General features: G+C 43.6%; 1 protein-coding gene across 4 annotated transcripts in view; it reads right to left on the bottom strand.

Annotated features, from left to right (window-relative positions):
• IL31RA (interleukin 31 receptor A) overlaps window positions 1-12,336 on the bottom strand; it is a 71,842-nt gene that overhangs the window by 22,211 nt on the left and 37,295 nt on the right. For all 4 annotated transcript variants that reach the window (XM_012497403.2, XM_012497404.2, XM_030797837.1 and 1 more), the window contains 3 exons: window positions 10,820-10,985; window positions 4,467-4,546; window positions 704-920 (listed from right to left, as the gene is read on the bottom strand). In XM_012497403.2, the coding sequence (XP_012352857.1) occupies window positions 704-920; window positions 4,467-4,546; window positions 10,820-10,985 (463 nt within the window). The remainder of the gene's footprint in view (window positions 1-703; window positions 921-4,466; window positions 4,547-10,819; window positions 10,986-12,336) is intronic.

Raw genomic sequence — 12,336 nt, 5'->3', positions numbered from 1 at the left:
GAAGAAAAAGGTAGTAAAATAAATAGGATAATTTATAGAATAAGGGATAGTACTAAGTTTGAAAGAGAAAAATAAGAGAGAAAAGAGGAAATCTATTGTCTGCAATTCTTTGAATGAAAATTTTTTATTCCAAAACAGGATAAATATGAGTTGGCCTGGGAGCAGTAATATGTCAAAAACTACTTAACCAAAAGTGTAATGAACAATTTATTGGCAAGTATAAACACTAGAATTTTTCCATAGTGACAAATGGAAGGGGAAAAGGAAGAAAACAGGACAGCAAACATTAAACCAAGGATGGGGATGTGGTGACTACCTATTTGTGGGGAGAACAGTTCAAAAGCAGCTTCGGTAACAGAGGACAAATGTGAGAAATAGGACAGTTTCATAGGACTCGACCCAGCTTACATTCACTCAGACCAGAACAAATCAAAGCTGCACACAGAACTTCTAGGCATATGGCTTTGTATTCTGTAATTTACAAAGTCTCTGATTTTTAACAAAGGCTTTGTTCCAAAGGAACATGACTTCAAGTGATTCATTGATTACCAGCAAATTCTCATTGCTTCACCACAACCTAAAAAGTCCCCACTCCATTTTCATTTTGACTCAAGAGAAACAGCCACCCTTGAGAGCACAGGGACTGCTCCTTGGCCAGTCGATGGGACCAGGCACCTAAGGAAGAAGTTGATGCTCTACTTACGTTTTTCCTGAATAGCTGGAATCCTCAGGGTGGCCACTGGAGACTTCCCGAGAGAATTATAAGAAATCATAGACACCCAATAGCTCTTGCCTCCCAGGTGCAGTTCAAGCTGCTGGTTAGTGGTGTTCATTGTTTCTGTGAGGTTAGTGTTGTTTTCTGGATAGTACCATATGTTGTAGCCAAGTGTTTTCTCTAGGACTGGGGCTCCTCTTGCCTTCTGAACCCAAAGAAAACAAAATTTATTGCCAACAACAAAGAAAAAGAAAGGCATTGAGACAGTGAGAAGCGGTGGGGGTGAGGGTGGGGAATAAGGCTAACTATTAGATACTAAACTACAATCAGGTAATTACCCTCCAGGGATGAATAACACATCCTGGGCTGTGATAGTAACGTTTCAAGTGCCAGAAGAGGGGATTTACTAAATTTCGTCTAATTCCATGAGGCTAAACTAGAATGCCGAAAACAATGTAAACAAGCCACCCTTATTTCCTTCTGCCTGTATCTTTCGCTCCATCCCACTTGTGTAGAGGAGTAAGGGCTAAAAAGCTGACACATTCCCTCTGAGCCCATCCAAGTCTGGTCCGGCTCTGAGTCATCTCTTGCCTGGAGTATCCAAGGGTTGGAGAGTACCCTATGCCCTAGTCTTTTATTTCCATGCCTCTCCCTCTGAGGAGAGAGCCAGCTACCCTGGACCAGGCACCCCAGCCAGGCATCCTAGCTAAGAGGGCTGCCCTGCCAGTCCCAAACCCTTGGTGAGAAGTTTAAGGTGGAATCCTGAGGACTTTAAGCTAAACTCTTATTTTCAGCCTTGAACTTGGGCCCACTCACCAGACATTTGCCTAGGAGACAGCATGGTGAGTATTTCCCAGAATTTATAGGGCTTCCCTTTCTGTTACTGATTACACACATAGATGGAGCGTAATGCCTGAATATAAGTCCAGGACTTACAAGTGGGACTTTAGCAGGCACTTCGTCCCACTGCCTTCCCAGTTCAGGAATTTCCTTTACTTTTATGCCTAGGCATAAAAGGTCAGCTAGAATCTTCCTAATGACCAGGAGCCTTTTATCTCTCAAGACGACCCATTTTCTTTTTTATTTTATTTATTTATTTATTTTGAGACAGGGTCTCGCTCTGTCGCCCAGGCTGGAGTGCAGTGGCCTGATCTTGGCTCACTGCAACCTCCGCCTCTTGTATTCCAGCAATTCTCCTGCCTCGGCCTCCCGAGTAGCTGGGATTACAGGTGTGCACCACCATGCCCGACTAATTTTTGTATTTTTAGTAGAGACAGAGTTTTGCCGTGTTGTCCAAGCTGGTCTTGAACTCCTGACCTCAAGTGATCCCCACGCCTTGGCCTCCCAAAGTGCTGGGATTACCGGCCCAGCCCACTCCCAGCCCCACTTTCTTTTTTAAATAACACATATTTTTTTAAAATAACATATTAACATTTTAAATATTCTTTTTTAAATAACATATTCTTTTTAAAATAATAAAAATTGAGATACAATTCACATTCCATAAAATTCACTGTTTTAATGTGAGTTCAATGGCTTTTATTAATAGTATGTTCAGTCATGCAACTATCACTATTATTTAATTTTAGAGCATTTTAGTACATTCTTTTTTAACCAACTCAAATTCTTAGAGAGCTCTTTCCTTTTGAAGGTGCAGTGGGCGGGCGGGTGGGGAGGGTGGAGAAAAAGACCAGACCCAACAAGCGACGGGGAGGAGGCGGGCACTGAAATCCATCTTCTCTACTTCGCAAGCTGCCCTACTTGGCCCTTCGCCACTGCTATGTAGCTAAGACCACATGTGGGCGTGTGCGGTTGTTGGCTTTCCTCCCCCAAAAATATGTTGCCACAATCATTTATTTTCATACTTGATGGCTGAGAAAGACAGCACAGCATCTGGGATTGATTCTCTAGGATTCCCCGCCATCTCTGGCTGTTGTCCCATGCGGCTGCAGCGCTGCCTACGCAACCCAGGGAGTCCCATAGCCCTGCGGGTGTGGAGGGAGTGGGCGATGGTGCGGGAGCCTCCAACCCTGAGGTAATTGGAATATCATCCGGCAAAGCAGGACACTTGCTCCATTTCAACAGGATTTTGAACTTGCCTGGACTTAAGCAAATGTGAGCTAACATCATGAGCATTTCCTGGGAATTCTGGAGGCACACAAATTCTGGCATCTCACTCCTCTCCTCCTTCTTCTTCCCCATCTTTTCACTCTTTTTTTCTCCATCTGCCCTTTTCCTTTCCTGTTTATTCCCTTGTCCCCCCCATTTTCTACTCCTTCTCTCACTTCCCTCTCTCAGGTCCTCTTCCCTCCTCCTCTTCTCTGCATTCCCCACCTGACCACTCCCGTTCCTCACTCCCAGGCCTCCGCCCTAGAAAGTACCATGTGGTCCCTCTTCTGTTTTTGTGCCCCACTGTTTCAACACACGTGTGCCATATATGTTGCCAATGACTCGAGGACACACCAGCAAGCTGACCCTGATCAGAGCTCTTCTTAGACAGTTGGGTGGGGAGGAGGGTTCCAGAGACTTATGCTGCCTTCCAGCAGAGGCTGGTTTGTGATCGTTTCCTCCAGAAGGTCATGGTGCCTCCTGCACTTTCACTTTCTACCCATCCCGAATGTTAATGTTTCAGACCAAAGAGGAGGGGGGCCAGCATCTGTCATGCATGTTTGGGCCATCTGCAAGGTGACCTATAGGGCTTTTTTGAGCTGGCCAGCCAATGTGAGATTTGGGGCATCATAAAGCCCTCTAGGGAAGAAAATTCTGGAGGTAAAATTTCAAGAATCACAGTTTTTGGAAGGGTAAGAGACCAAGGGCTTTTAAACAGGATGAAGAAACAGGCTGGGCACGGTGGCTCATGCTTATAATCCCAATGCTTTGGGAGGCTAAGGTGGGAGGATCTCTTGAGCCCAGGAGTTCAAGACCAGCCTGGACAACATAGCAAGACCCAGCCTCAACCAAAAAATGTATCTATCATCTATCTATCTATCTATCTATCTATCTATCTATCTATCTATCTATTTTTTTAATTAGCTGGGTGTACTGGCACACTTCTGTAGTCCCAGCTACTTGGGAAGGTGAAGTGGGAGGATCACTTGAGCCCAGGAGTTAAAGGCTGCAGTGAGTTATGATTTCACTACTGCACTCCAGCCTGGGTGATTGAGCAAGACTCTGCCAAAAAGAAAGAAAGGTGGTGGCAGGGAGGCAGGGAAAGAGAGAGACAGGGAAAGGAAGGGAAGGGAAGGCAAGGCAAGGCAAGGCAAGGGAAGGAGGGGGAAGGGGAGTGGGGAGGGGGAAGGGGAGTGGGGAGGGGAGTGGGGAGGGGAGGGGAGTGGGGAGGGGAGTGGGGAGGGGAAGGGGAGTGGGGAGGGGAGTGGGGAGGGGGAAGGGGAGTGGGGAGGGGAAGGGGAGGGAGGGGGAGGGGAGGGAGGGGGAGGGGGAAGGGCAGTGGGGAGGGGAAAGGGGAGGGAGGGGGAGGGGAAAGGGGAGGGAGGGGAGGGGAAAGGGGAGGGAGGGGAGGGGGAAGGGGAGTGGGGAGGGGGAAGGGGAGTGGGGAGGGGGAAGGGGAGGGGGAGGGGAGGGGAGGGGAAGGGGAGGGGGAGGGGAGGGAGGGGGAGGGGAGGGGAGGGAAGGGAAGGGAAGGAAGGGAAGGGAAGGGAAGGGAAGGGAAGGGAAGGGAAGGGAAGGGAAGGAGGATGGAAGGGAGGGAAAGGGAAGAAAGAGAGAGAAAAAGAATCCAGAGAGAGGTCACCTTCCATAATAACCGCACTGGCCTTCTTCCATCTGCCTCAGCTGGTTTCAGGACTCTCCACAGTTCCAGGCCACATGGAGCTGTAAGGAACAAGAATGAGGTACTCAACCCAGAGAGAAGGGAGTTGCAGAGGAGACAGGGAAGGTTAGCTGCGCAGTTGGGAAGGATTTGCTTGAGGGAGCCAGTGGGAATAAGGTGAGGAGGGGAGGGATGGCAGCCTTGCAATGACCAAAGATGTCTTCATTTTGTGGTCAAGGAACCGGAATCAACCAAAGATAAAAAAAATAAAACTGCTCTTGAGTCTGATGATTTAATGTAAGATAAAGGAAAAGTATAATAGGCCCCATTGTAATATAATTTGTCACCCAAATCTAGATCAAAATGTGACTATCTCATGTCCTCTAGATCTAACATATATATTATAGCTGGGAATGACACAGATAACTCACAAGGAGATATATGTATATACAATTTATACCAAGTCTACTTCCAAAAAAATAGAACTACATACTTGAGATGTTATAAAATAAAAGAAAAAATTAAATGACAAAGGAATAAGAAAATAAGCTTCACTAGGTCCCTCCATGAGCTCTAAATTTAATGCTGGTTTTCCCAAAATAAAAAAGAATCACGTTGAGGTGCCTATTTCTCGTGGCCCAATAAAAAGGAAACCTAGAAATTCATATGAAGGGAAACTATTTTCTGGCTACGAACACTGAAATCATAAATGGAATTTATCACATGGATCTTTTCAAAAAGGACACAGAGTAATGTAAAAGCCAGTATCTGCAATCCCAATAGAGCAAAAGCACAGAAATACCATATATGTGCATTTTTCATAGTTGTTTTCCATAAATAGCCAGGGCATAAACCCTGACACATACCTTTTCCCAGTAAACAACACAGTCTGAGACAATAGTCCAAGTGTACAGGCTTCTGATGATCTAACCATACAGAGATGAAACTTACAAAAAACAAGGAATTTACATTTCGCTTGATTTCTGGACTGTATCTCTCAAATACCCTGTCGCAAGCAAGTTTTGTCAGGAGATGGCTCACTGGCAATTTATAGTTGAACGCCCTGACATGCACCTGAGATATCAAAATGCTGAGCTACTGATTAGAGAATGTTCCACCCACCTTAGCCATGAGAGGAAAGCAGAGAGTTCTAAACAAATGTCAAAAAGGCTAGTGGCCCACGATTTGAAGAAGAGAGTAAATGTCCCTGGTCAAAGCTGCAGTAGTTGCACTCTGAATTTTTTCTTGAGCAAGTAGCATGGCTGGAGATAATGTAATTAGGTCCACAAAGAATAAGTCTACCACTCAGACCAAGATCCAAACAATTTTTTAGAAGTAAAAGATTGTCTTCAGGGATCTTTTAAACTGTAGGTGATTGGATATCTTCAAGTATAATTACTGGCTGGGCACGGTGGCTCATGCCTGTAATCCCAGCACTTTGGGAGGCCGAGGCAGGTGGATCACTTGAGGTCAGGAGTTCGAGACCAGCCTGGCCAATGGTGAAACCCTGTCTCTACCAAAAAATGTAAAAAATTAGCTGGCTGTGGTGGTGTGTGCCTGTAATCCCAGCTACTCGGGAGGCTGAGGCAGGAGAATCGCTTGAACCCGGGAAGCGGAGATTGCGGTGAGCTGAGATCGCACCATTGCATTCCATCCTGGGCAACAGAGCAAGCCGTGTCTCAAAAGAATTGTTTTAAAAAAAGCAAAATAACTGAACTCCAACTAAAGACAATTTTATAATGAGGAAAATGTACCAAGTACAACTGAGTTAATAACTTGTTTTGCCTTTAATGGAGAGTCACACTTCTACAACTACTCTTGCAAAAGCCAAAGTCTAGTTAACACAGTCTAGCTGTTAGGCCCAGGATCTCCCAATGAGATAAATGCAATTCCATTAGAATTGCTTATAAGGAGATTGAACTGTGTTGACTTTACATATTATTGACTTTACATATTATTTCATCTGAATCCCACTGAGGTGTCATCTCAAAAGCTCTGCCATGAGTTTTCTGATTTCTCAAAGGCTTTTATTGAATCAGAAGACAGGACAGCCAGCACTTAAGTTTCTCAGACAGGAAGCAACAGGCTGGTTTCACCCTGTCTACAAGCCAATGAGATGTAAGCAGTGGCCAAGTTCCTCCCAGAAGACAGCCTTTGTACAGGGCTACAAAGTCATTAGACCTTCCAAGGAAACCCACAGGATTAGAGGGACCTTCACTCCGTCTCTCACATGCAGAATCTCTCTGTTCCAGTCATGTGGAGAGTCAAACCCAGGGCCAGTAATATTGAGAGTAAGAAAAAAAAATCTAAAGACAAGGTGTTCATTACTACCCAGTCCTAAATATTCATCTCAAGGATAGATACAGGCAAAACTAAACTGATTATTAAATAATCATTCCAGGCACTTGACTAGAAATATGAGTGAAATTCTTCTTGGATTTAGCCCATAGGCAAGCTGGGCATGGTGGCACACGTCTGTAGTCCCAGCTGCTCAGGAGGCTGAGGTGGGAGGATCACTTGAGCCTGGGAGGCAGAGGCTGCAGTGAGCTGAGATCTCACCACTACCTTTCAGTCTGGGTGACAGAGTGAGAACCTGTCTCAAAAAAAAAAAAAAAAAAAATTATCCCATAGGCAGCCATTTTGTTTTCGTAGATGGTAATAATAAATGAGTTTAAATTGATATTTTCTTCTTTCATTGAGGCCACTATTTCCTGCAGATATGGTCCAAAGAGAGACAGTCTTCTCAGTATAGACTTCCTACAGATGCAGCTGTTAGTGAAACTGCTGCCTCACTAGCATGTAAGTCTTCTATAGTTATTATAGCCAGCTTTCCATTAACCATACATTGATAATGGATTTTCAGTTTAATCAAAGGGGGAAACGTAAGGACTCTGAAAAAAAAATTAAAATTTTCCAAATCAACCAAAATATCTACATATTCAAAGGCATCAATTGTCTGGACTGATACAGCAACAATTGATGCTATACTATTTCTATTACAATATGGGTATCCCTACAACCACCACCAATTAGACATATACAGGTACCCCTGCTAAAGACCAACAATAATAAAAGCTAACTCTTAGCAAGTGTCAGTTTCTCTGAATTTTCTCATTTAATGCCCACAGCCCTGTAATTAGATACAGCAATAATGTTACTAATTATCATTTCTGAAGCATAGAGAAATTAAGCAGGTATTCAATATCACAAGCTTTTAAGAAATAAAGCCAGGATTTGAATCAAATTATATCTGTATCATGTAGTGAGTAGATATTTAAGTGCCTAAATATGGGTAAATAACTCTAATAATCAATATATTGAAATCCAAAAGAAAATAGGCAGTACTTCACATTCAACCTAGAATATATGTTTTCAAACAATTAGAAAGGTTTGAAGTGGTATGCATTAAACAAATGGCATTTCGTTGAAATAGGAAAACACACGCTTTATAAATTTGAAAACAAGAAATGAGGACTGGCTGGGGGGTGCATTTTAATCAGCTTCTTCTGGGATCCTGAAAAAATGAAGAAGGACAAAAGCAAAAGTTCTCTGGTGGTGACTTTGATAAATAAGTGTTGATTTGGTTTAATTAGCAAAAGGCATAGGTAACACCAGCATCTGGTGTTTGCTAATTAAATCAAGCTAGCTGAACTAATAAATCAGATGAAATAGTAAATCTTGTTTCTGGCAGCAAAACAAGCTGAGAAAACTGACACGAGGGACTGGCTGGTCTGTGATAAGCTTGAGACTCTGAGCCACGATGGCACCAGGAGGTCACTAGAAAGAAGAGTGACAGCCATGGCAGGGGAAGAGCTAGGCAAAATACAATGGCACCCAAGGGAGCACTTAATCATCAGCTTGCCTGCTGAAAAGTGAGGCAAAGGAAGAGAACTACTTGCTAAATGATACTGCATGAACATCTCCAGTAGGGAACACAAAATTCAGAAGGCATCAAATTGGTTCCAGGCATCTGACCATAGGGGTGAATGCACCAAACGTCTGTTAACACTAGTGTTAATACTGGAAACTCAACCAGGATCCAAAGGAATAAATCATTATTGTGTGGATGAGGTAGCACAGAAGTTGACCCCAGATGTTATCTGAGACCAGTCTGCAACTTGGGTATGAGACTGAAATCTAATTTTCTATTACAATATGGGTATCCCTAAACCACCTGAAATCATGAGGCCTGAAATCATGGCCATGGGGGAATTCATATTCTAAAACTCACATCCCTTATAAATAAATAAGGTTAAAGCCTCAGAGGAAGGTTAGAAGGGTGGGCATTTAAAAATTTCTTGTCCATAATTCAGAAGAAGATGTGTGGCCATCACCAAGTATTCATCCAATTAGTCATTCGTTTACTGTTAGGCTGAAAAACGGCCCTCAAAATATCTCGTCCAGGCCGGGCACGGTGGCTCATGCCTATAATACCAGCACTTTGGGAGGCTGAGGCGGGCAGATCATGAGGTCAAGAGATCAAGACCATCCTGGCTAACATGGTGAAACCCCATCTCTAGTAAAAATACAAAAAATTAGCCAGGCGTGGTGGTGGGCGCCTGTAGTCCCAGCAACTCGGGAGGCTGAGGCAGGAGAATGGCGTGAACTTGGGAGGCAGAGCTTGCAGTAAGCGGAGATCGCGCCAATGCACTCCAGCCTGGGCTACAGAGCGAGACTCCATCTCAAAAAAAAAAAAAAAAAAAAAAAAATCTTGTCCAAATCCCTGGAACCTGTTAATGTTTCCTTATATGGTAAAAGGGACTTTGCAGATGTGATTAAGTTAAGGATCTTGAGATGGGAACATTATCTTGGATTAGCCAGGTGGGTCCTAACTGTGATCACGAAAGTCCTTATAAGAGGGAGGCAGAGAGGTCTGACACACAAGAGTGGGGAAAGGTGATGTGATGATGGGGGGATAAGTATTGTAGATGGAAGAAGGACCATAAGCCAAAGAATGCAGGCAGCCACTGGAAGCTGGAAAAGGCAAGGAAACAGATTCTCCACTTAGAGTCTCAGAAGGAAATGGCCCTGCTGACATCTTGACTTTAGCCCAGTGAAACTGATTTTGGACATCTGACTTCCAGAGCTATGAAAGAATACATCAGTGTTGCATTAAGCCACTACATTTGTATTGTTACAGCAGCAATAGAAAACTGATACATTCATCACACATTTATTGATCATCTACTGAGGGTCAGGCTCTGGGCAAGGCTCTTGAGAAAAGTAACACATGCTGAGTGACCCTGAGCTGTTTATTAGTGTCTCTGAAACTCAGTTTCCTCATTTCCAAAATGGGAGTGACTCTACATATTTTATAGTGCTTTTAGGAGGATTAAAAATAATAATAGGAGGATAAATAATAAGAATAGGAAATCTAGCAGTTAGTGAATATCTACTATGGGCTACACACATTATTTCATTTAATCTTTAAAATAATACTAAAAAATAGGTACTACTATAAACTCAACTTACATATTCTATTTCAATATAGAAAAGGGGAATAAATGTGAGGAAACTGCTGAGAATGAACTGAGAGATTAGGTATCTTGCCCAAAGATACCTGGCTTGGGATTTAAGCCAAGCCCACTGACTGGAAGCGTTGCTCTTAATGACCATACTGACACTTAGTATAAGCACTCCATCAACCTGCAATCCACGCCTCTTTCCTTTCCTCACTGTCATTAAAAATGTGATTTTTTTAAATTGCATTAGTTACACCTTTATTTATTTTTTGAGTAGTAGCTACAGGGTTCACAATATGTATCTTTAATTTATCACAGGATACCTTCAAATGATATGATACTGGCGGGGCACAGTGGCTCATGCCTGTAATCCCAGCACTTTGGGAGGCCAAGGTGGGTGGATCACCTGAGGTCAGGAGTTCAAGACTAGCCTAGCCAACATGGTGATACCCCTTCTCTACTAAAAATACAAAAATTAGCCGGGCATGGTGGTGGGCCCCTGTAATCCCAGCTACTTGGGAGGCTGAGGCACAAGAATCGCTTGAACTCGGGAGGTGGTGGTGGCAGTGAGCCAAAATCACACCACTGCACTCCATCCTGGGTGACAGAGTGAGACTCCATCTCAAAAACAAAACAAAACAAATGATATGATACCCTTTCAGGTATAGTATAAGAACCTCTTGAGTATTAAAATGTGATCTTTTGCCTTTGGGGCACAAAGTTGTGCAGGCTCACTCTCAGGAGCACAGGGGGCCCCTGGGGTCATGAGATTCCATGATTCCCAACCAGGACACTTGACAAACCCCACCGAGTCTAGCCCAAAGCAGCCCTACACCAGAGCAGACAGGATGGGAATTGCAGGGAGTAGCTTGCCTTCTTCCTCAGTCGTTCCCATTTTTTCTTGGCTCCAGTCACTCCAGAACTTTGACTCCTTGACTGCACATTGCAGAGCTACGACATATTCTGTAAAAGCCTGCAGCCCCGTGAGGTTGTAGGTTTGGTTTTCATCCTTACGGTTCTTAGCGAAGTTGACTTCCATCTACAAGACAGAGACAATCCTAAACTGAAATGGAGACCACACATGTTATCCTCCCATTTTCCTCTTCACTACCCAGCATACTTTTACATTTTTAGAACTAGTAACACTCTAAATCAAATTTTAAAATATATCATTTTCATTCACAGACTTCCATATGTGCCTGGGAACAACTGGTACCTACACAGATATGAACATCCCCATGAACCACCAACTCCCTTCCCATTTCCTGTATCTAAGCTTATGGGGCAGAGATTCCTGCCTCTGGCCTGGTCTGAGTGAGCAGAGCTCTGCTGCTTGCTGTTCTAGAAGACGCAAGCCTCATGACTCAGGGCAACCTGAGCCTAGGAGGTGACTCCAACACCTAGAGACACTGCCTCATGGAACAGCAGAAACAGAGACCTTAGCTGCATCAAATGCAATCCTCATGTCATCCACGAGACCCAGGAAAGTTAAATAACCATTTAAATGAAAGTTAGAAGATCTACAGAATGGGATCAGAACACAGATTTCTTCACTCCTCGGCTTTTTCGTTTTACCCAAATCTTTCACCTCAAAGCATTGGTCTTTGGGTGACCAGTCAAGCTGCTGAAAGTCTCAACGGCCTGAATGTATAAATTAATTTTGATACTCTCTTGGGGAGAAAAGAGGTAAATAAATCAGTTATTTTCTCTAGATGTCAGCTTCTCATTGATAAAGTGAAGGTGTTGCTTTATATAATTTCTGGGACTCAGCTCTCCAAGAGAAACTAACATTTAGCTATTCCTTTTCTGAGCACAGTCATTGTTGCTGCAATATAAACCTTTAGTTCAATATAAACATTTAGCTCAATATTAGCTTTATAAACCTAAAGTTTATAAAACCCAAAACCTAAAGGTTTATAAAGCTTATTTTGAGCTGATTAATAAAAAATAAACTGCACTAATAGGCACATCTATTTAACTAGTATGCACACAGCATAGTCCCATGGATCCTGCAAGAGAAGGAAGTCCTGATACTACTTACATCAATGTCCCAGCTGTGAAAATTAGTACCTAACTGCAGCTCCTGTGCTTTAAGGAAATTGGGCAGAAGGAGGGTATGTGTCTATGCAGAAAGCTGACAGCCGCAGATGGACTTTGGAACTCCCAGCCTGGTGAGATGCAGGTGGAACAGGAAGAGGCAGTGACACTTTGGGGGCTAAATCCCAGGTTCCCTGAGCATCTTCTTCAAACAGGCCCTGGAGATGCTGTGACAGCAGACTAGGTTTTTGGAGAGTGTAACTTGAGACACCTGTTGTTAATTAGGGATCCAACTAGAACAGGATTAAGACTGCCAGGAAAGGCCCAACCACATGGTGCCCTCCATATGTGAT

This window comes from Nomascus leucogenys, chromosome 18, assembly GCF_006542625.1.
Source record: "Nomascus leucogenys isolate Asia chromosome 18, Asia_NLE_v1, whole genome shotgun sequence".
NCBI lineage: Eukaryota > Metazoa > Chordata > Mammalia > Primates > Hylobatidae > Nomascus > Nomascus leucogenys.
Note: the sequence above shows the minus strand (reverse complement) of the source record. Positions and strands in the feature narration are given on the sequence as shown.